This window comes from Salmo salar, chromosome 06 (genome assembly GCF_965601325.2).
Source record: "Salmo salar chromosome 06, fSalSal1, whole genome shotgun sequence".
Taxonomy (NCBI): domain Eukaryota; kingdom Metazoa; phylum Chordata; class Actinopteri; order Salmoniformes; family Salmonidae; genus Salmo; species Salmo salar.
This window is the reverse complement of record NC_138296.1, coordinates 31,689,449-31,713,189: the sequence shown is the minus strand read 5'-3', so window position 1 is coordinate 31,713,189 and position 23,741 is coordinate 31,689,449. Positions and strand designations below refer to the sequence as shown.

Below are 23,741 nucleotides of genomic sequence, written 5' to 3'. Positions count from 1 at the left end.
CTGCACAACTCCATCGTTGGTAGTTGAGAGAGCCCACTAATTAAGCATCTGCTTCTCGCGGAGAACTGAGGACAGCGGAATATATGGCATAGGCCTGCGGAGGGAGGGGTCTTGGTGGTGCTGGACTACCGGAAGGCTCCGTACCGCCGCTGAATGGAATCCGGCTGTGTCCGAAAAGCAATGGCTATGGGTTTGACATCGAAAAAGGCATCTTCTCGGAGCGTCGGCGTGGAGCGAAGAAATCTCATCACCGTATGCAGGTAAACACAGGGGAGCAGAGGTTTCGTGTGGTTGGCACGTCATGTTAACCACACATATTAGTGAATGCATGCATGGAGATACATGTGTAATGGTTTAGGCTGCAATGTATGAAGCGTTCGAATAATTTGCTGCTGCAATAGTTAAGCGTTAGTGCCAGCTCTGTCCTGTGTTGTTTGTTCCCAATCATACATTCTCATAAAAAAACGAAAAGAAAAACAAAAGGCAACATATTTCACAGATATGGGCACTGTGGTAGCCTATACATTAGGCTACTTGTGGAAATTTAAATGGATAAATGTTTAACGTTTTTTTTATCTTGGTAAATAACGGTGAGAGAGAACCAGATCGCCTTATACATTAACAGCCACATATGCGGTTTCACCTTGGTGGACACCCCGCTGTCTCCGCCGCTATGTCGGCCTATTTGAAAGGAAAGTGGATTAAAAGGGGTGTGTGAGGCCTATGTTGGAGAGGGCATTGGTCCACCGGAATTCCCCAGGTCGGTGATGTAGCAACGACGACAACCTTCTTGGAACGAGGACATTATTTACCGCTTATAGAAATGCTGCTCCGAGATAATGACATCACAGTGAAATCGGATGTTTATTATGGTCATTGAATGCTGCTGTGCTGTACTCATTATGCACTAAACACACCCAGAGGAATTTCACCCGGTGGCCTGAGAGAGCTCTCAGAAAAAAGTATAGGCCTACAACATTTTTGCCAGCTCATCTATACCAGAGTAACTGATACCTACAGCTGATACTGCTGATAATATAATTGCATAGCAGTCATACACCTGTGTCTGGTTGTCATGGGAATGCTATTTGATAACTTCTCCTTCACCAAGTTATGTTTTATCCAATGTAGGCTAATGTATCATCAGTGCTCCATCCTAGAATATTCCTATTTGTAAAGGCATAATTAATGTGAATACTTCATGATGATAAACATTTGTCATGTAAATTAATATAATACTATATTCAATTGTATGTATGTATATATTTTGCAAAAATACATATGCACTCTTGAAATAATGATATATATATATATATATATATATATATATATAATTATTTCAAGAGTGCATATGTATTTTTGCAAAATACCCAAATGTGTCTTATCTCTGAGTCCTTATGCATCTATACTGTAAGCTTCCTCTTCACTGTGTGTCTTCATGTCCGTTGTGTGTTAACATGTACCATGGTGAGTCATCATGGTTTATATCCCTGTCTTCATGTCCGTTGTGTGTTAACATGTACCATGGTGAGTCATCATGGTTTATATCCCTGTCTTCATGTCCGTTGTGTGTTAACATGTACCATGGTGATTCATCATGGTTTATATCCCTGTCTTCATGTCCGTTGTGTGTTAACATGTACCATGGTGAGTCATCATGGTTTATATCCCTGTCTTCATGTCCGTTGTGTGTTAACATGTACCATGGTGAGTCATCATGGTTTATATCCCTGTCTTCATGTCCGTTGTGTGTTAACATGTACCATGGTGAGTCATCATGGTTTATATCCCTGTCTTCATGTCCGTTGTGTGTTAACATGTACCATGGTGAGTCATCATGGTTTATATCCCTGTCTTCATGTCCGTTGTGTGTTAACATGTACCATGGTGAGTCATCATGGTTTATATCCCTGTCTTCATGTCCGTTGTGTGTTAACATGTACCATGGTGAGTCATCATGGTTTATATCCCTGTCTTCATATAAGGAGCTCCAGTAGGAACATCAACTGGATTGTTGCCTCAGAAACGTGTGGGTCTGTGGCTTGTAGCTTGTATGTTAGCGATGTGAATATATTATCTGTGGGCACCCTCATGATGAGACGTGAACCTATCAGATGAGGCATGTATGTGTCCAGTGTGTGCTGTCACTCTGAGCGGCCAGGAGACCCATTGTCTTGCCGTCAGGGACACATTTTATCTCCTGAGGGAGGCATTGTTTGACAGAGGACCAACGGGAGTGACATCACTCAAGCTCCTGGTGCTCTCACTAAATAATTTCTAGACAAAGAAATTAGCAGAAAAGGAGTTACGCATTCTATGTGTAGTGTTGGTAGGCTTATATGGTTCATGACATTGTTTCTAATCATGGATATCTTGCCATCCTTCCAATCCGATGACATCGACATTGGCCACATCCTCATGATATGACATGTTGAGTTTAGTGTTTGTTTGCTGCTTGGATAGAAGAATAAAGAGACAAATGAAAACTCCAGGAACACGATCAAGCACTTTTAATTACAGCACCTCTCTGTCAAGGGTTCTGTCTGCATTTAGTGGAACACAGTGTAATGGAACACATAGAACAGACATAGATCATGACCAGAAATAAAGAATGTTTTCAAAGACAGACTTCAGACTCCAAGAAGGATTAGTGAGAGAACAAAGAGACATTTGTTGCAGTTCGGTCATTTTTCAGACACAGACCGTGCCAAGAACATTTAATCCAAGACATTTAAAGACACAGGCACAGGACACAAAACAAACCAAAAAATGTTCACAACAGTTTTTCATCAGTAATGCTAATCATACAGTTTTCTCCACTGGGAAAGACATGAATTACTTTTCAATGAGAGCTATGAATTAAGTTTAATGCAAGGGTAATACATGTATTCCCCAGGCTTTGAATATCTGAAAGCATCTGTGTCGATGTCAAGTCTACCTTTTGTATTGTGCAGTCTAAGATGGGCTGTAAGTCATAGAGGCCTCTTTTCCTGCCAGACAGATGTGTACCACTTCCATGTTTCAGCCAATGACAGCCCTTGTCCCAGGTGGTGTTCAAGTTGACAAAGGTTGTGAATGTTTGTGACCTCAGGACCTCTGGCTGTGCATAGAGTCAGGCTGATGTTGTGTGTGTCTCATTGTATAGGCAGGGCTACCAGCAGGACAGAGCAGGGCAGCCTTGGGGCAAAGAATAGAGGGTGGATCTGTGCTCCAGACTAATGCCAAGAGTAACGGAGGGAGTCATGAAAAAGGTTTGACTGATATGGACACAGTTATCTTCAGATCATTAGCCATCCCTCCCAACGAAGCCCAAATTAGTGTTCAGTTAGCACACCAGCCCAAGCATGATCCTTCTTCTAACACTAATGCACGTGTACATATTCAATTTGAATACAAAACATTTCCTCCACTATCACAACATACACATTTACCAGACATCGACACACATAGATTAACATGTTTGGACTTCCTATTTTTCATTTTTTGGAAGTAAATCCTTGTCTTGAGGCCTATTTGTGAATGCTCTATTATCATACAGAGTTGTTCTTGATTACTGAATTTGAATCCGTTTACTGTGTCATTGACCCTTGGTGAAATGCTGGACCCAGAGCTTCATCCCCATGTCAATTTGTCATCAGGGATCATAATTGATTTTGCCAAACTGGCATCACACTCCCATTCAAAGCTCTTCCTCCAAGTCATTAACATGGTTGTTTTAGTGCTATACTGATATAGTAGGGCTCAGTAATACTAGTAGACCTACTCTGTGATGGCACATCTCATGGGTTGGCCCTGTTTTTGACACCAAAGCCAAGATATAGTGACTTCTAAAATGCAGTGATCTGATGTGTCAAAGTGACCTCCCCATTACATCATGTTTCATCGACTGAACTTATTTTGATGACAGAGATTTCCATGCACAGCAATAGACAGTACAGTGACAGAAATCTGGAAATACTCTCAACATCACAGGGAACTATTGTTGCTTCCCTGGGTCAAAGGTCTTAGGTCAATAGTTAAGTCAGCAGAGGTCATAGATATATAGTATGGTCCAGCTGGTACTCTCCAAGTGGAAAAGTCTCATGTATTCATGTACTAATTTGATGTGTGTTTGAAAATGACTGAAGAAATCTCAGTTGGAACTTGGCACCATCAACTTTTCAAGTCCTGAGAAAAAATTACTTTTGAAGGAGATACCACTCATGCCTTAAGCTGGCTTTCATTTATAAGTATTTACCATGGCCAGAATAATAATAAAATGTCAAGAATAAAATAAGTCTTACATAATAGTATAGCTGTTGCTATGGGCTACATATGTTTTTAAAACATGGCGGGACCAGAGTGTCATCTGTACTTGGTTCATCTGAGAGAAACAGACTGTACCAATAGCTGCTATTTTACCTTATTGAAAAGAGGCCAAACCAGGAGAAACAGCTATCACTAGGGAATGTTGTTACAGGCCAGTTGATATATTACTTTGTTGTTGCATATTCTGGCCTAAGAGCTCTCATGACGAGGTCCATGACTGGATGAACACTGTTGGTGCCAACACGTTGAACCTAAGAAAACATAAATAAGATGGTTAAAGATTTGGAGGTCCTACCCTCTTGCTCGCTGTAAATAAAAGTGGGTGAGATGAGAAGGAAGAGCAAGTCATCTTTTGTCTGTTGAAGCCTTTAATTGTTTTGGGTGTGGCTGGGGAGAATGTGCCATTACTGTCTCTGTTGCAATATCCCGAGGAGGACATATAAAGTGGAACCAGCTGCACAATGATTGTAAAGTATTTTAAATTTGAATGTGTGTTCTGTGAGGGACTGTACAGTATGGTTCTTCACTCTGAGTGTGTCCTTTCTTGTGTTAAACAATGGCAAAGCACCACAAATGGTCCCACTCTTCACCCCTCTCTCTCTGCCCCTCTCTCTGCCCCTCTCTCTACCTACCTCTCTCTGCCCCTCTCTCTACCTCAGCCTCTCTCTCTGCCCCTCTCTCTCTCAGCCTCAGGGTTCCACTGCTCTACTTTTTTCCTCATAAAAACCCTTCTCATCCACTCAGAAGTGGCTGTCCCATTGTTCATTGTGCACATTAAAGCAGCACTTGGAGCCTGCCATCCTAGAATAACAAATTATGATCGTAATATTGGTGTTTTTTCAGCCTAATTATCCTCTTGTTTCCCTCTTGTTTTCACATATTTCTAGCATATTATTGCACAGATGACCTCTGCCTTACTAAACATAAGCAAGGTTCATTGGCATTGCAATGTGAACGTTACCAGCAGGACCAACCACTTCACATTACAGTATATATACACTATTATACAAGTTCAGATGTCACTTGAACCTTTCCCCACCTTCCTCCTCTCCTATTACCATATCTACTGTCTCTGTGACATACTATATCCTTCATATCACATCCCCTCATCATGTTCATTATTATGAATTATGCCTTCAGTTCTTCCCAGCACCTCTATTTTTCTACTTTTTGTACTCCTCCAAATTCACATTCACTTCACTGAGATGTGAGGCACACCCTTCCATCTATCGATATTGCTTGATGTGACACATTATTTTGGTCATAACGTTTGTAATCTCTCCGTCAGAGCAAATAAGTCAACTAATACTATCTCCTCCCATGATATTGCATGGTGCATAGACACAGGGCTTGCATCTCCTCCCCTGGCTGAGCTCATCTCCCCTATGGGAGGGATCCTCCAGGTGCACACACACCCAGTAGAGAATCTGAAACACAGCATCACACCAACAGTGTTCACTTCACATGGCCGTGGCCAGGGAGGAATCCTCCAGTGTCAGCTGATCCTGCTGGTTAGGCCAAGACTGGAGAGGGAGAGAGGAGAGGAGAGGAGAGGGGGGGCGATGAGGGAGAGAGTTAGTCAGAGAAAGTGGGGAAGAGATAAAATTGTGATTGAGAGCTGTCAATCCTAATCTTCTGAGATTATTTTGGACAAATTAGAGAACCCTGATCCTAAATTGTATTGTAAATGAAGCACAACTGAACGTAAGTACAGTAGGAAAGGTAGCAAAAAGAACAAGAGGACGTTTGAAGAGAGCTGAGACTGGGTTTGGCTGAGATCCAAGAGGAGTGAGAGGAGGCACAAAAGATGTTTGTTTTAAGGCCGGGCAGTTGTTTTTCAGTGTCAAATCGTACCAAGTGTATCTTGCTGTGGCACTCAATCCATTATCATTTAAGGCATATCAGTTATTACCGCTCTAACTCCACATCCAGAGACATTATCAATTTCTAATCATTCAACTACAGTATTAGATTCTGATGTTGTAATCACAAACTGATTTTACTGATAATCAGAGATGACCATCTTGCTAACTACTGATTTCCTTGACATATCAGGACTGCAGAAATACCTAAAGTGCCTAATTGTCATAGAGTATTGCAACAATGTAGCAGGCCAAATGTTCTCAAAGTTTTGTTCTAGGCAACTGAATAGGGTGTCCAACAGTAACATGTACAACAGACATTGACTTCTGCACAACCCATAACTCAAAGACTCACCTGGAATCATGGGTAGAGTAGAACACATCTATGAATTCTAAAACCACTGACCTGTTTCCTTGATAAAATCCTGTTTGATCAAAAAAGTAAAATGGTCCAAAGCAAAATAATCCAGTGTTTTAGAAGTCAGTTTAGATATAGCCTGTGTAGATGTTGCGGTGATGTCCTTATGTCCCCTGTGATGGTGTTGTATGTTGTCTTTATGTTTTGTTGAGTTAGCCACCAGTCCCTCCACCCAATGATGTCCCTTCTCATCTAGAGGGTCTTGCGTTTGGCGAAAAAGGCTTTTCGAAACGAGGTGGTGGTGGTGCCCCTGCTGAAGGAGGCATTGCCCATAGTGAGCTTGGTCTTGGCACTGGCGATGGTGGAGGCGCCCAGAGAAGTGGTCTTCTTGCCCCTGGTGATAGACGAGTTGCCCACGGTGAGCTTGGTCTTGCCCCTCTTGATAGTGGTGTTTCCCAGGGAGAGGGCCGTCTTCCCCTCGGTGATGCTGGTGTTGCCCATTGAGAAGAAGGTTGAATTTCTGACCCTGCTGAGGTGGTGGATTTTGGGGTTCACTCGGCGCGACACATCTCACGCTCATGCAGCACACCCCGCTCAGTAAAGCTTGGGTGTGATAGTAACAGTAACGAGAGTCCAGAGTAGACCAGAATGCTAAGTGTGGATAGTGCTACCCCCGTGTCACATAATGCCTTCGTTGAGCTTGTAGACGTGGGCTCTGGAAGGCCACATACCACCCATGTGTCCCTGTGAATGGACAGAGGCAGCCGTAGGTGGCTGTAGCCTATCTGAGGGCTTGGTACAGTGGAACGATTGTCCCATCACCACCACGACGCGGCTGAAGGAGACATTGTTGCCCAGAGGACAATATGTGGTGACATCACTTGATCCTGCAGCATTGTTGCCTATATCCCCTGATTGTAAATCCTTGGTTCTATGTGAAGCTGTATGGATCATGTGCATCATGAAACATATAATGTGAGACATTATTATATAGGCAAGGATGTTGACGTAAGTTCATGTTTTCCATCAATGGCCTATGTCTGCTCTTCTCAAATGTGCAATGTGCATCTTGGCTTCGGTCTCCAATATGGGTGTGGCTCTTAGGATTTTTCCAAGTGTCTGTGTCCGTAAAATTGTTTATTCCATGTAGAGATGATCAGATAATCTTATATTGCATTTGTCTATGGTCCTTTAGTATGAAAATAATTCATTATTCCACTTCAGGACAGTACATATCATTTGTTTCCTACTACTTGTATGTTATATAATAAGTCAAATTTGCAAACAAACAAAATCAAGCCAAGCAGTGTTGAAGCAGTTATTTTATAAGCATCAGGTTACATCAATCAATCAGTTATGACAGACACATTTCCTAGTTTAAGACTGTCCTTATAAACTGAACATAGCATAGTTATTGTAATGTGTTCAACTTTGAAACAGACCAATTTAATCAGCATGCAATTGTTGTTTTATAACAAATGGGGACATTTAAACTGTATTTTATTTTCAGAGAATTACCGTTGAGGTTCTCTGTTGAACAGCACACTGATGACACATGCTCTGTCCAGTGTCTCCACATACACCACACACAGCTGTGTCCTCCTGCCTCCCTGCCAACACACCACCAACCTCATCTCCTCTGTCACACATCTGAATATCTCATTTCAAGCCTGTTAGATCCGTAACACATCCTAACAATAGTCTCATCATGTGGAATTCATTTTGAAAGACATGCTAAATGTTTTTCTTTGAAAACATGAACGCTTCATTGACACTCGAGCTGCAGAATGCTGCACATTGATCAGACACATGGAATAACTGATTACAGATGGACATGATTTAAGCTACTACTGACCTGCTAAAACTGACCAGATAAAAGTCCCTCTGTTTTGAGTGTAACCGTATACAATAATCACAGATGGAAATCCCAGTAGATGTTCCGTGTAGTTTGTCTGCCCCTAGTGAGGCTGGATTTGACCACAGACACAGACTTCTCTCCATGGGTGAAGGTCAGAGTGGTCAGAGAGCTGGTGGTCTGGTCTCGTGTCACGGAGGTCTTTCCCATGGTCACAGTGATCTTTCCCAGGGTAACGGTGGTTCTGCTCCACGAGACAGAGGACTTGCCCCAGGAGATGGCGTACTTAGTCTTCAGAATCAAGATCCTGCCCTTAGTGAAGCTAGTCTTGCTGGACAGGAAGGTGACTTTCCACTCCTCCTCTTCAGTCAAGTCTTTTTTTGACGTCCTGGTTGCTTTGGGAGTCTTGGCCCTGGCGTCTGAGCTCCTGTCCATTTATTCTAGGTGGTCCTGCGCTTTGGCATCAGAGCCTTCCGGAAGGAGGTGGTGGTGGTTCCCCTGGTGAAACTAGCTCGGCCAAGAGCTACTGTGGTCTTCTCCCTACTGATGGTGGAGTCCCCCATGGAGGTGGTGGTCACTCCTCTGGAGACGGAGGTGTTGCCCATCGCGACCGTGGTCTTGCCCCTGGCTATGGAAGTTTTGCCCACTGCCAGGGCAGTCTTGCCCTCGGTGATGCTAGTGTTTCCCATGGAACAAGAGGCAGTCAGCCCTAGTCTGTGCCTGGACTCTCAGCTTACACTCAGCAGGCACAGCATAGCCTCTAGCGCTTAGCTCTCAGTGGGATGTGCAGTGGAATCTCGAGGTCATCAGCCAAACTAAATCAGTGGCTTCAGCTGTCCTAAATAGATCAGACCACCGTGTATAGAGGGGGGGGGGGGGGGGGTCGTATTTGGTCATACTCTGATGTCGGCTGGTTCCTTACAGGGAACAGACCAAGGGACGGACAGGACCTGGGAGCCCATACTGAACAAAGGCTGCCACGCCGACAACCGTGTCATCTGCCATTGGTTGAGACAAGGGGGTTAATTGTGTTGTTGTCACGGACACTTTGCGGAGCATCTGAAGGGGGACATTGTGTTGCACACAAGACAATTGGGGGTGACCTCAGATGCATTCGATGGCATTGCTCCCAAAGAACTCCTCTCAGCTATTGTTTAGCACAAGTCAAGTACAGTAGTACATTTGTCTCTGCCTGTCTGCTTCTAGTGTTGTTTTTTACATGATTTCTTTACTTTCAACATACTGTACCTATTTGCTACTTGGATTTTTATTCCATATATAATAGTTTCGCAAATACGTACGTAGTTATCTTGTTTCTCATTCCTCTGTCTCTCTCTTCTCCTCTCTTTTAGATTCTCGGTGAAGACACTCCTGGAAAAGTACACAGCTGAGCCCATCGATGACTCGTCCGAGGAGTTTGTCAACTTCGCTGCAATCTTGGAACACATCCTCAGCCACCGCTTCAAAGGTAACATGGCAGGTACAGGACATGGAAGTGTCCATCAGTCTCTCGGTCTTCTAATTCAGGATACGGAAGCCTCAAGGCTTACCCTAGTTTCAAATGTTACTATTTACTTATTTACATAATAAATAAATATATATATATATATATATTAGGCAAATGTAATGATTTTTACATGAGCTCATGGCATGCCCATCTGTTTTGACTGAGTTAAAGTGCTGGATGCAAAGCCAATCTGCTGTGGTGCGTTGAGCGACAGGGACACTGTGTGGGCTGTTGTAGGAGATGGGAGTCATTGTCAGTGTTTTATCTTTGGACCAGGTCCAGGAAGCTGGTTCATCTCAGATGGACAGCGAAGTTTCTGGGACTACATCCGGCTGGCATGCAGCAAAGTGCAGAACAACTGCATCACCAGCATCGAAAACATTGAGAACATCAGCACCTCACGAGCCAAGGCAAGGACGGGGATCATCTGTGTGTGTGTGTCTCACCAGAGCTTCAGAGTAAAAAATCCCTTAGCTGGCACTCACGTTCTCATTCCCACTGACTCCCCCTTTCTCTCTCTTTCTCTCCTTCCATTGTTTCCTGCAGGGTCGGGCATGGATCCGTGTGGCGCTGATGGAGAAGCGTCTGTCTGAGTATGTGGCCACGGCCCTGAGGGACACACGGACAACCAGGTCAGATATACCACAAAATAGTATCCCATCTAGCCTATTAACTACCAAGCTACCTTAGAAACAACATGCAAAACATAACTAATCATAAGGCTTTGCACTGCAGGAGGTTCTATGATGACGGAGCCATCATACTGAGAGAGGAGGCCACTGTTCTGACAGGCATGCTCATTGGCCTCAGTGCCATAGACTTCAGGTGAGGCAGCATTACTCAGGCCTGCATAATCATAGCATTATTATTTGTTACATTGTTATCTTAAAGTTCACAATTCTTTCTCTGTCCAGTTTTTGCTTGAAGGGGGAGGCGCTGGATGGGAAGTCCCCTGCAGTGATTGACTTCACACCTTACCTGAAGTTCACTCAAAGGTGAGACAACCACATGCCCACTTCGTGAATATATGTCATACTAGTCAGTAGCTTAGCCATAGATATGACTACAAGCAGTGTGTAACTCCCCTGCTATATGTCCCCTGCTTACAGCTATGACTACCTGAGTGATGAGGATGACCGGTGCAGTGTGGACAGCAGTGCCAGTGACGAAAGTGTCCCAGAACACCCCTACATCCCCCTGGTCACCGACGAGGAGAGCTGGAGGAACAAGTGTCGCAAGATGGAGCAGAGGTTTAAGATTGTGTACGCCCAGAAGGTGACCTTTTGACCTCCTGATAACCTTACATTCCTAAAGACATGAGGCATAGAATCTCTTCCAGCTTTTCAGGTCTCTCCAGAGATGTTCCATCGGGTTCAAGTCCAGGCTCTGGCTGGGACACTCAAGGACATTTCAAGACTTGTCCCCGAAGCCACTCCTGTATTGTCTTGGCTGTGTGCTTAGGGTTGTTGTCCTGTTGGAAGGTGAACCTCCACCCCAGTCTGAGGTCCTGAGCACTCTGTAGCAGGTTTTCATCAAGGATCTCTCTGTACTTTGCTCTGCTCATCTTTCCCTCAAACCTGACCAGTCTCCCAGTCCCTGCTGCTGAAAAACATACCCACAACAGGATGCTGCCACCACCATGCTTCACCGTAGGGATGGTGCCAGGTTTCCTCCAGACGTAACGCTTGGCATTCAGGCCAAATAGTTCAATCTTGGTTTCATCAGACCAGATAATCTTGTTTCTCATGGTCTGAGAGTCTTTAGGTGACTTTTGGCAAATTCCAAGTGGACTCTCATGTGCCTTTTACTGAGGAGTGGCTTCCATCTGGCCACTCAACCATAATGGCCTGATTGGTGGAGTGCTGCAGAGATGGTTGTCCTTCTGGAAGGTTCTATCTTCACAGAGGAACTCTAGAGCTCTGTCAGAGTGACCATTGGGTTCTTGGTCACCTCCATAACCAAGGCCCTTCTCCCTCGATTGCTCAGTTTGGCCGGGCGGGCAGCTCAGGGAAGAGTCTTGGTGGTTCTAAACTTCTTCAATTTAAGAATGATGGAAACCACTGTGTTTTTGGGGGCCTTTAAAGCTGCAGACATGTTTTGGTACCCTTCCCCAGATCTTTGCCTCGGCACAGTCCTGTCTCTGAGCTCTACGGACAATTCCTTCGACCTCATGGCTTGGTTTTTGCTCTGCACTGTCAACTGTGGGACCTTACGTAGACAGGTGTGAGCCTTTCTAAATCATGTCCAATCAATTTAATTTACGACAGGTGGAAACCAATCAAGTTGTAGAAACATCTCAAGGATGATCAATGGAAACAGGATACATCTGAGCTCAATTTCGAGTTTCATAGTAAAGGGTCTGAATATTTATGTAAATAAGGTATTTCAGTTTTTAAGATTGCCTACATTTTCTAAAATGTGTCATTATGGTGTATTGGGTGTAGATTGATGAGGAATTTATTTGATTTTAACCATTTTAGAATAAGGCTGTAACGTCACAATGTGGAAAAAGTCAAAGGGTCTGAATACTTTCCAAAGGCACTGTATATAGAGTAATAACTTTATGTACTTTTGGGGTATGCAGAACACAGTCTGTGTGCACTCCAGTCCCATCTTCTAACTGTGTGTCTGTGTCTGGGTCTGTGCCTGTGTCTGTGATGCAGGGCTACCTGGAGGAGCTGGTGCGTCTGCGGGAGTCCCAGCTGAAGAACGTGGAGACGGAGAACAAGAAGCTGAGTGCCAGGCTAGAGGAGCTCAGAGTCCAGAGCCTGCAGGAGAAGAAGGAGCTGGAGTCCATTGTACTGGAGCTGCAGGCACAACTGTGAGAGCAGTATACAAATGCACACACACTAGTATACATTGACGGGGACACATACAAACATCATAAACAGACACACACAAATGCAGTACATAACATATCAGATGATGTTAAGAGTTAATCACAAGCGTGTTCCTTCCAGCACTGCCCTCATCCCCTGTGATTCCTCCCACCTGACTAAGGATCTGTCCATCCCTCTGGTCAACCAGTGGCCCTCCATACGAGGCTACAACAACCAGGGGGACGTCAAGCTCTTCCGCAGGTATATCTACTGTATGAGTGTGTGTATATGTGCATGTGTGTGATTTTGTGATACTGTACATTTTAAAGCTGCAATATGTAACTTTTTGGGCGACCCAACCAAATTCACATAGAAATGTGTGATATAGACATGTCATTCTCATTGAAAAGAAGTATAAGAAGTGTTTATCTGTTCTATGTGTGGTATTTCTATGCTTCCCGTTCTTAAGTTTCATTTTTGCATCTTTTACTTTCGGTTTTGTACAGCATATTCAACCAGCTGGTTTTGGTTATGGAAAATATATTTCACTGCAGTTTAGATGGTACAATGATTCTCTACACTATACTTGCTTGTTTTGTCACATAAACTAAAATTAGGCAAACTATTATAATTTTAGCAAACAGGAAATGTCGACGCAATTTCTACACAGATGTTATTGTAACAGTATTTCATGATGTCACTCATCCTTTCAGGAGAAGCTTCCACAGTTTGGAGCAGCTCTCAGCTGACGTCAGTCTGAACTCTGATTCCCAGAAGACAGATGGGCAACAGAACGGAGATACAGGTTGGTGCTCGACAGATAAATGTACATTATACAAACACATTTGTAGACGCACAGCAATGCATACTGATAATGCAGAAATATGTGAACCGAGTCACCCACTGTCATACGTGCACCAACACAAAACCACACAGAAACAGAAACCCACTTAGAAGAATGCATCCACATGTCCTCACAAACACACACATACAAAGGCATGTTTGAACAGTGTCTATGGTGTATTTTGTGTGGGTGTTTAAGTTATGCTGATAGCCAAAGTGTGCTTTAGGGACAGAGTTGTATTGTGTTTTGTCTATTCTCTCTGTAGGAAAAGACTACACCCCTTCTATGATAGGTCTCTGTGGCTCTCTGGCCTCTCTCCCCAGCTGCAAGTCCATGTCCAGCCTCAAGTCCAGTGAGTGTCTGGTCAACATCAGCATGGAACCCAGCCCTGCACTCTCCCCCAGCTAGGGGGCGCCATGCCAACAGAGCTCTGTCTGCCCAGCGCAAAGCCAACAACCAACCAACCCCACCCGCCTGCCTCAACCTGGAGACACTCAATAGATCATGAACATCTACCTACCTACTGTCACTATTAACACAGTTACCAACAAAACCCTTTTTCAACCAAACCCTTCTCCAACCAACTCCACTCAACCCACTGCTTCATGTCTGCAAAGATTAGAGGGGGAAAAGCTCTTTAATATTTCTGGATTTTTGTGTGGATTAAATTAAAGTTATAATGAAACTTAAAGGATCCTAGTTCTTCTGTGCCCCTCCTCACCCACACCCTCTCTCATATCCTCACACTGTCCATCCTACTCTTTCACTGTGTGTGTGTGAATTCCTATGTCAAAATGTTGGCCTGTATTTAATGCCTTTTGGACACATCTAACTAGCGCAATTCAAAGCTACAAAACTATCCAAAAGCATGTATTTATTTATCTATTTAAATTCTCCTCTCCTCTAGATCTCCTTATCTAACTCTTTCTCTGCACCTGACACATCTGGTCATTGTACTGTCTGTGTGTCCCAGCCCTGCCTCAGCCTATACAATCCTCCTGCCTGCCTGTCAAAATGACAGACAAACTGGAATGACGCACTTGCGATTAAGTCAGAACACTTGGAGGAGAAGGCTGAACTGAATTCTAACAACAACATCAGCTATTCTTAGGTGTTTGTGAGTGGATGCAGGTTGAGTGTTGCTAACATAGTGGCTAGATGTGTATTTGATGCATGTGGCTGAATGATATTGGCATTGTTCCTCCATTATACTGGGTTTTGGATGGCCTGAATCTCCAAATCATTGACCTGCTTGAGCAGTCAGACATTACTGTTTCAGTATGTGTTCATGTGTGCAGCAATTGGTTACGTCTGTCTATCAACAGTTTTATTGTCACTTTGCTTTTTATATTTTGTTGATGAATCTGATTTTATAAATCAAGTGTTCTGTTATTTTTACACGTGCATATTTGGTTATTTTTGTTCAATGACCTATGCTATTAGTTGCAATAAACAGCCTTATTTTTGTTATGTCAATCCCTTTACAGTGAGTATTTTTTTCTCTGCAAGGTGCGTAAATGTTATTAAAGTATGTTTACCCTCAACTAATCCACTGATTTCAACAGTATACATCTGTAATACTATGATTTTCTACTAATGAAAGGATTCCATTTAAGCAGACCTTGATTAGTTGAGACAAGTGTGTTAGTAAGCTATTGGGCCAAGAAAAAAGTAATTGATTTCAGTACATTGTGCTGCAAACCTGCAGGACCATCGCCCAGATTTTGCCTATCGGCTTTGATTAAATGCACAGAAATAGAATAAATAGAATGGACAAATCATTACCTTGAATGTGGATACCTTTCCATTCAATATATTTCTATGCATTTAATCCTGTACAAAAGGTGAAATCCAGATGGATCAATTTTGATAAACTAAGCCCAGGTTTGAATGTTTACAAGGTGCTCTATGGCACCATCTAGTGGTCCATTTACTAATGTGTCCCCAATCAATCAATTGGTGGGCAGTGTGTCTGCAGGGGGGGGGTGTCCAATTAACAGTCACATCAGGTCATTGTTCTGTTTCTGGAAGGCAGAGGGCTGGTATGTTTGATAGAACTTTGTAAAACCAAATGTAAGATTTAGGATTGATTTGTAGGTCTATGCATGTTGGTAATGGGACATTTAGATCACTAAAGTTCATATTTAGTTTAGAGGGATTAACACTATGTTTAGCATATTTATATTTTCCCTTTCGTAATACACATGACTTCCAGTGTTTGTGACACTCAAGGTGTGGGTTGATGGTCAATAGACTGTTATGTTATGGATTACTATCATATCTGTTGATAGTGGGTGATGCCAGACGATGTACAAGGACACACTTATTATTCACTCTAGTATTGTATTTATAACACTGTGTGATTCTGTAGCAGCTGACCAAGTCACTGCCTTCTGTTTTGACGAACTACAAGCTTCTTGGGCTGGTGTTTCCATAGCTTAATAAATCAGACTTTGATACCAATTCTTGGTATACAGTCTGAAGCAAAGCACTGCAGAATCATGTACATCCATCTCGTGTGTTCAGTCATGAGCAAACACATCTTGATTGCCACACACGGAGCCATGTTTTGAAGTCTGTTTAATACTTTCCTGTGGATATTTTGTAATATTCTGACTAGCTGAACGACCAACACCCAATCATCAGAGTACGTTCCAATAATTGTATTCAACATTCGTGACAGACGAGGGACGTTTAGTTTTTTTTTCTTCTGTGTGTGTGGTATTGCCTACACAATTGAATGCCCACGTTTGTGACTCGAACATTTGGTGCTGTCTGATTAGTATATAAAGGGCCAGTCTCCAAGATGTCAGTTAGACATTTTCTGTGCTGGATGTGTCTCCTTGTTGCAACTTCTTATAAACCAGATTGGTTTTTGTTTGACTTAGTCTGCGAATGCTCTTTTTTGTAAACCTAGACATTACTTTTACAATATGATTTTGTCTTGTGCAGATGATTATGTCAAAGTCCACTTCAAAGCCTTCCAGGCTCTTGGATTTTACGTTCTGTGCTGGCTTTGTGTTGGGGTTCTGTCTCTGTTTCATGGCCATTGCTTACTACAGAGCTTATCAGATCTCTCAGGAGACAGTGCCCTTGCCCTCACGGACCAGCAGCCTCTTGGGTGAGCTCCCTTCAGGTAAATTGGAGCTACAGTATTTTTTACACCTCTCTGAATATCTCCAATACACTCAGCCACATGATCATATTTCTCTCTCTCTCTCTCTCTCTCAGTACACGACTCTGCTGTTGCCACTAATGCCTCAGTCCTCTCGCCATTGCCCCCCTCCCCCTCTTCGGGTTGACTGCTCTGCTGGGTGTTTACCTCACCCCAGACTCTGTGGACCAGAGCTAAACACATAGTGAACACCTGGGGGCCTCACTGTGACACACTGCTCTTCATGAGCTCTAAGCCGGACCTCCTGTTCCCTGGGACCGTGCTGGGTCTGGCAACAGAGGAGGGACGGGCCAACCTGTACAATAAGACCATGGCCACTTACAACTAATTGCATGACGGGCAATGCTCCCACAACACCAGTATGTTCTCCTAATCTCTCTCACATTGATGGAGGACATGATTCTGGTGGTCTAGTGGTATCCATGTGATATGGGAGATCTACAGTGCATTTGGAAAGTATTCAGACCTTTTACATTTTTCCACATTTTGTTCTGTAACAGCTGTATTCTAAAATTGATTAAATTAAATATACACACAATATCCTATAATGACAAAGTGAAAACAGGTTTTTTAGAAATGTTTGCAAATACCTTAAACTGAAACACCTTATTTACAAAAGTATTCAGACCCTTTGCTATGAGACTCGAAATTGAGCTCAGGTGCATCCTGTTTTCATTGATTATCCTTGAGATGTTTCTACAACTTAATTGGAGTCCACCTGTGGTACATTCAATTGATTGGGCATGATTTGGAAAGCCACACACCTGTCTATATAAGGTCCCACAGTTGACAGTGCATGTCAGAGCAAAACCAAGCTATGAGCTCGTAGGAATTGTCCGTAGAGCTCTGAAATGGGATTGTGTTGAGGCACAGATCTGAGAAAGGGTCACAACATTTCTGCAGCATTGAAGATCCCCAAGAACACAGTGGCCTCTATCTTTCTTAAATGGAAGAAGTTTTGAACCACCAAGACTCTCACTAGAGCTAGCCGCCTGGCCAAACTGAGCATTCGGGGGAGGTGACCATGAACCCGATGGTCACTCTGACAGAGCTCCAGAGTTTCTCTGTGGAGGTGGGAGAATCTTCCAGAAGGACAACCATCTCTGCAGCACTCCACCAATCAGTTATTTATGGTTGAGTGGCCAGATGGAAACCACTCCTCAGTAAAACACACATGACAGCTCGCTTGAAGTTTTCCAAAAGACACCTAAAGGACTCTCAGACCATGAGAAACTAGATTCTCTGGTCTGATGAAACCAAGATTGAACTCTTTGGCCTGAATGCCAAGCTTCACGTCTGATGGAAGCATCATGCTGTGGGGATTTTTTTCAGTGACAGGGAGACTAGTCAGTATCGAGGGAAAGGAAAGATGAACGGCGCAAAGTACAGAGAGATCCTTGATGAAAACCTGCTCCAGAGTGCTCAGGACCTCAGACTTGGTCGAAGGTTCACCTTCCAACAGGACAAAGACCCTGAGCACACAGCCAAGGCATTGCAGGAGTGGCTTCGGGACAGGGTCTCAATGTTCTTAAGTGGCCTAGCCAGATCCCAGGCTTTAACCTGATCGAACATGAATATAGCTGTGCAGCGACGCTCCTCATCCAACCTGACAGCTTGAGAGGATCTGCAGAGAAGAATGTGAGAAACTCCCCAAATACAGGTTTGCCAAGCTTTTAGCGTCATACCCAAGAAGACTCGAGGCTGTAATTGCTGCCAAAGGTGCTTCAACAAAGGGTCTAAATACTTATGCAAATGTAATATTTCAGTTTATATTTTATACATTTGCAAATATTTATAAAAATCTGTTTTTGTTTTGTGATGGAGTATTGTGTGTAGATTGATGAAGAAAATAAACTATTTAATCAATTTTAGAATAAGGCTGTAACGTATGAAAAAGTGAAGGGGTCTGAATACTTTCTAAATGCACTGAATGTATGTAGTGCAATGTGGATGGATGGGCTGATGACAGACTGTCAGTCAGGTGACCTATGTAAAGATGCTCTTTTTTTGGTCACCCATCTACACACAATGTCACATAAATTTGCAAACATTTCTAAAGACATTATCTCGTTTCCATGAGTAGTCACACACCGGAGTCAATACATGTTAGAATCATATTTGGCAGTGATTACAGCTGTGAGTTTTTCTGGGTAAGTCTCTAAGGACTTTGTACACCTGGATTGTACAATATTTGTACATGATTCTTTTTAAAGATCTTTAAGTTTTGTTGATTGTTGATCATTGCTAGACAGCCATTATGCCATTAAGTCTTGTCATAGATTTCTAAAAATATAATTCCACTAAAACATTATGGTGTTGTGTGTAAACCAGTAACACACAATCTCAAATTAATCCATTTTAAATTCAGGCTGTAACACAACAAAATGTTGGAAAGGTCAAGGGGTGTGAATGTGTTCTGAAACCACTATGTGTATTTGTATGTGCTGGTGAAGGAGACAAACTCTACCTTCTGTCTTTGACCGCTCCTCTTTCCCTCCATTTCCAGATACCTAGACAAGGCTGACTGGTTCCTCAAAGCTGATGATGACACCTATGTAATAGTGGAAAACTTGCGTCTGCTCCTGTCTCGGTTCAGCCCAGACCAGCCTGTGTATCTGGGCAGACGTTTTCGCCGCTTTGTCTCTCAAGGCTACATGAGTGGTGGTGCTGAGCCGCGAGTCTGTGAGCCGCTATGTCAGGGCCCTGCATCATGGAACCTGCAGCCAGTCCACCTCTGCAGAGGACCTACTGCTGGGCTTCTGCCTCCAGAAGCTGGGAGTCCCAGCAGGGGACTCTAGAGACCTCCAGCACAGGGAAACCTTCCACCCCCTGTGGCTGGGTAAACTTCTCTGTACCAAAGACACACTGCCCAAATGGTTCCACCAGTACAACTATTACCCTTCCAAAGTGGTAAGTAGGTCTACACTCTCAGTACAACACATATCAAATGACCTCCCTTCAGTGCCATTGAGCTTCCTGCTCATCTGTTTTTAATTTCTTTCTCCCTCTCTGTCAGGGTCCAGACTGTTGCTCCAATTCAACTGTATCCTTCCATTACGTCGAGCCAGTCAGAATGTGCATGCTAGATTACTTCCTGTACCATCTCAGTCCAGTTGGTGGCCACAGCCCAAAGCTGGGTGAGACCAGAGAGGGATAAGCAGAGACCCCTTTCTATGGATTTGACAGTGACATCCCTGATAATAAATAATAATATACATGCTCACACTGTAATTAATGATGTCATTCTCTTGTAAAGAGGTGTCTTGCAAACATTAAAACCAATATTGTTACTAAAGTCTTTGATAAGGTCCATGCTAGTTCAAACCAATTCATCATGATCTAGTCTGGATATTTGCCTAGTTACAGTATGTATTCATACATTGAGTCTGTCATTAAAGGCATAGAGATCCTATTAAATACTATTCTAATTCCTAATTATATGGTTAAAATACTGTCTTCCAGCGACATACTACGTTAGCTGAGGTTACAAATTGGTTTGTGCGATTTAAAAAAAGATGATATACACTGCTCAAAAAAATAAAGGGAACACTTAAACAACACAATGTAACTCCAAGTCAATCGCACTTCTGTGAAATCAAACTGTCCACTTAGGAAGCAACACTGATTGACAATAAATTTCACATGCTGTTGTGCAAATGGAATAGACAACAGTTGGAAATTATAGGCAATTAGCAAGACACCCCCAATAAAGGAGTGGTTCTGCAGGTGGGGACCACAGACCACTTCGCAGTTCCTATGCTTCCTGGCTGATGTTTTGGTCACTTTTGAATGCTGGCGGTGCTTTCACTCTAGTGGTAGCATGAGACGGAGTCTACAACCCACACAAGTGGCTCAGGTAGTGCAGCTCATCCAGGATGGCACATCAATGCGAGCTGTGGCAAGAAGGTTTGCTGTGTCTGTCAGTGTAGTGTCCAGAGCATGGAGGCACTACCAGGAGACAGGCCAGTACATCAGGAGACGTGGAGGAGGCCGTAGGAGGGCAACAACCCAGCAGAAGGACCGCTACCTCCGCCTTTGTGCAAGGAGGAGCAGGAGAAGCACTGCCAGAGCCCTGCAAAATGACCAACCGGCAGGCCACAAATGTGCATGTGTCTGCTCAAACGGTCAGAAACAGACTCCATGAGGGTGGTATGAGGGCCCGACGTCCACAGGTGGGGGTTGTGCTTACAGCCCAACACCGTGCAGGACGTTTGGCATTAGCCAGAGAACACCAAGATTGGCAAATTCGCCACTGGCGCCCTGTGCTCTTCACAGATGAAAGCAGGTTCACACTGAGCACATGTGACAGACGTGACAGAGTCTGGAGACGCCGTGGAGAACGTTCTGCTGCCTGCAACATCCTCCAGCATGACCGGTTTGGTGGTGGGTCAGTCATGGTGTGAGGTGGCATTTCTTTGGGGGGCCGCACAGCCCTCCATGTGCTCGCCAGTGGTAGCCTGACTGCCATTAGGTACCGAGATGAGATCCTCAGACCCCTTGTGAGACCATATGCTGGTGCGGTTGGCCCTGGGTTCCTCCTAATGCAAGACAATGCTAGACCTCATGTGGCTGGAGTGTGTCAGCAGTTCCTGCAAGAGGAAGGCATTGATGCTATGGACTGGCCCGCCCGTTCCCCAGACCTGAATCCAATTGAGCACATCTGGGACATCATGTCTCGCTCCATCCACCAACGCCACGTTGCACCACAGACTGTCCAGGAGTTGGCGGATGCTTTAGTCCAGGTCTGGGAGGAGATCTCTCAGGAGACCATCTGCCACCTCATCAGGAGCATGCCCAGGTGTTGTAGGGAGGTCATACAGGCACGTGGAGGCCACACACACTACTGAGCCTCATTTTGACTTGTTTTAAGGACATTACATCAAAGTTGGATCAGCCTGTAGTGTGGTTTTCCACTTTAATTTTGAGTGTGATTCCAAATCCAGACCTCCATGGGTTGATAAATTGGATTTCCATTGATTCTTTTTGTGTGATTTTGTTGTCAGCACAATCAACTATGTAAAGAAAAAAGTATTTAATAAGATTATTTCTTTCATTCAGATCTAGGATGTGTTGTTTAAGTGTTCCCTTTATTTTTTTGAGCAGTGTATATATATATATATATATATATATATATATATATATATATATATTATTATTATTATTATTTATTTAAAAAAAAAAAAATTAATCTCAACCCGGGTAGTTTGAACTGTATAAGAGGCCCTTTGGAGCCCACAGATCACTGAAGCGTTACTGGGCATTTGATTTTCATTTTCTTCTCCAACGCAGGTCTTTTGCGTCATGTTTTTTCAGAATATATGATAAGAGCTCTGATTTTCAATGTCTTACTTCAGCAGCATCAGCTAACATAAATTGGTAGATCTATGGGCAAGTTGCAAGATCTGAACAGAACTCCAAATCAGGTCATGAACATTCTGGCTTGTATATAGGCCTTTTTAACACTCAAGTTGATCCAATATTGACAATGTCTTGATAAATTATATACAAAACAAAAATATAAATGCAACATGTAAAGTGTTGGTCCCATGTTTCATTAGCTGAAATAAAAGATCCCAGACATTTTCCATATGCACAAAAAAACTTCTCTCTCTCAAATGTTGTGCACAAATGTGTTTACGTCCCTGTTAGTGAGAATTTCTCCTTTTCCAAGATATGCCACACCTGTCAGGTGGATGATTATCAAGAAGCTTATTAAACAACATGATCATTATACAGGTGCACCTTGTATGGGGACAATAAAATGCCATTCTAAAATGTGCAGATTTTACACACAACGCAATGCCACACATGTCTCAAGTTTTGAGGGAGCGTGCAATTGCCATGCATACTGCAGGAATGTCCACCAGAGCTGTGCCAGAGAATTTAATGTTCATTTCTTTACTATTACCCACCTCAACGTCGTCTTAGAGAATTTGGCAGTATGTCCAACCGGCTTCACAACCACAGACCACGTGTAACCACACCAACCCAGGACCTCCACATTCGGCTTCTTCACCTGCGGGCTCGTCTTAGACCAACCAACCGGACAGCTGATGAAACTGGATTTGCCCAACCGAAGAATTTCTGCTCAAACTGTCAGAAACCATCTCGGGAAGTTCATCTGCGTGCTCGTCGTCCACACCAGGGTCGTGACCTGACTGCAGTTTGGTTTCGTAACCGACTTCAGTGGATAAATGCTCACCTTCGATGGCCATTGGCACGCTGGAGAAGTGTGCTCGTCATGGATGAATCCCGGTTTCAGTTGTACCGTGCAGACGGCATGTATGACGTTGTGTGGGTGAACGGTTTGCTGATGTCTATGTTGTGAACAGAATATCCCATGATGGCGGTGGGGTTATGGTATGGGAAGGCATAAGCTAAGGACAACAAACACATTTGCATTTTATCGATGGCAATTTGAATGCACAGCTATACCGTGACGAGATCCTGAGGCCCATTGTCGTGCCGTTCATCTGCTGCCACCACCACCTCATATTTCATCATGATAATGCATGGCCCTATGTTGCAAGGATCTGCACACAATTCCTGGATGCTGAAACTGTCTCAGTTCTTCCATGGCCTGCATACTCACCAGACATGTCACCCATTGAGCATGTTTGGTATGCTCTGGATCGACGTATACGGCAGTGTGTTCCAGTTCCCGCCAATATCCAGAAACTTTGCACAGCCATTGAAGAGGAGTAGGGTAACAGGCCTGATCAATTATATGCGAAGGAGATGTGTCACTCTGTGTGAGGGAAATGGTCACACCAGATATTGACTGGTTTTCTGATCCACACCCCACCCTTTTTTTTAAGGTATCTGTGAACAACAAATGCATATCTGTATTCCCAGTCATGTGGCATCAATAGATTAGGGCCTAATTCATTTATTTCAATTGACTGATTTCCTTATATGAACTAACAAACTAAAATCTTAGAAATTGTTGCATGTTGCTTTTATATTTTTTTTTATCAGTGTTGATAAGGATTAAATCCATAATGTTCGAACAT

At 43.5% G+C, this 23,741-nt stretch overlaps 1 protein-coding gene, 2 long non-coding RNA genes and 1 pseudogene across 6 annotated transcripts; 2 read left to right on the top strand and 2 right to left on the bottom strand.

Moving 5' to 3' along the window:
• The first annotated feature begins 25 nt into the window (after window positions 1-25).
• Window positions 26-15,029, top strand: LOC106601606 (RUN domain-containing protein 3A). 2 transcript variants are annotated; one of them, XM_082976455.1, is made up of 11 exons: window positions 26-260; window positions 9,736-9,851; window positions 10,167-10,300; window positions 10,437-10,522; window positions 10,626-10,715; window positions 10,805-10,885; window positions 11,000-11,165; window positions 12,554-12,711; window positions 12,851-12,970; window positions 13,423-13,514; window positions 13,877-15,029. In XM_082976455.1, the coding sequence occupies exons 1-11, from the start codon at window positions 154-156 to the stop codon at window positions 14,059-14,061; spliced, it is 1,335 nt and encodes a 444-aa protein (XP_082832581.1). In that variant the 5' UTR covers window positions 26-153; the 3' UTR covers window positions 14,062-15,029. The 2 variants fall into 2 exon arrangements, with proteins under 2 accessions (XP_082832581.1, XP_045576086.1); XM_045720130.2 differs by having other exon boundaries at window positions 33-260; window positions 13,819-15,029.
• On the bottom strand, window positions 2,496-7,739 carry LOC123743420 (uncharacterized). 3 transcript variants are annotated; one of them, XR_014392634.1, is made up of 3 exons: window positions 6,577-7,739; window positions 5,724-5,831; window positions 2,496-4,559 (listed from the first exon to the last, which is right to left on the bottom strand). It is a non-coding gene; the product is annotated as an uncharacterized LOC123743420 (long non-coding RNA). The 3 variants fall into 3 exon arrangements; XR_006770190.2 differs by having other exon boundaries at window positions 2,496-5,831; XR_014392633.1 differs by lacking the exon at window positions 5,724-5,831.
• On the bottom strand, window positions 7,833-9,189 carry LOC145879824 (uncharacterized). The gene has a single exon (XR_014392635.1). It is a non-coding gene; the product is annotated as an uncharacterized LOC145879824 (long non-coding RNA).
• A 1,566-nt stretch (window positions 15,030-16,595) lies between the features above and the next one.
• LOC106601596 (glycoprotein-N-acetylgalactosamine 3-beta-galactosyltransferase 1-like) lies at window positions 16,596-19,885 on the top strand (annotated as a pseudogene).
• Window positions 19,886-23,741: the final 3,856 nt, after the last annotated feature.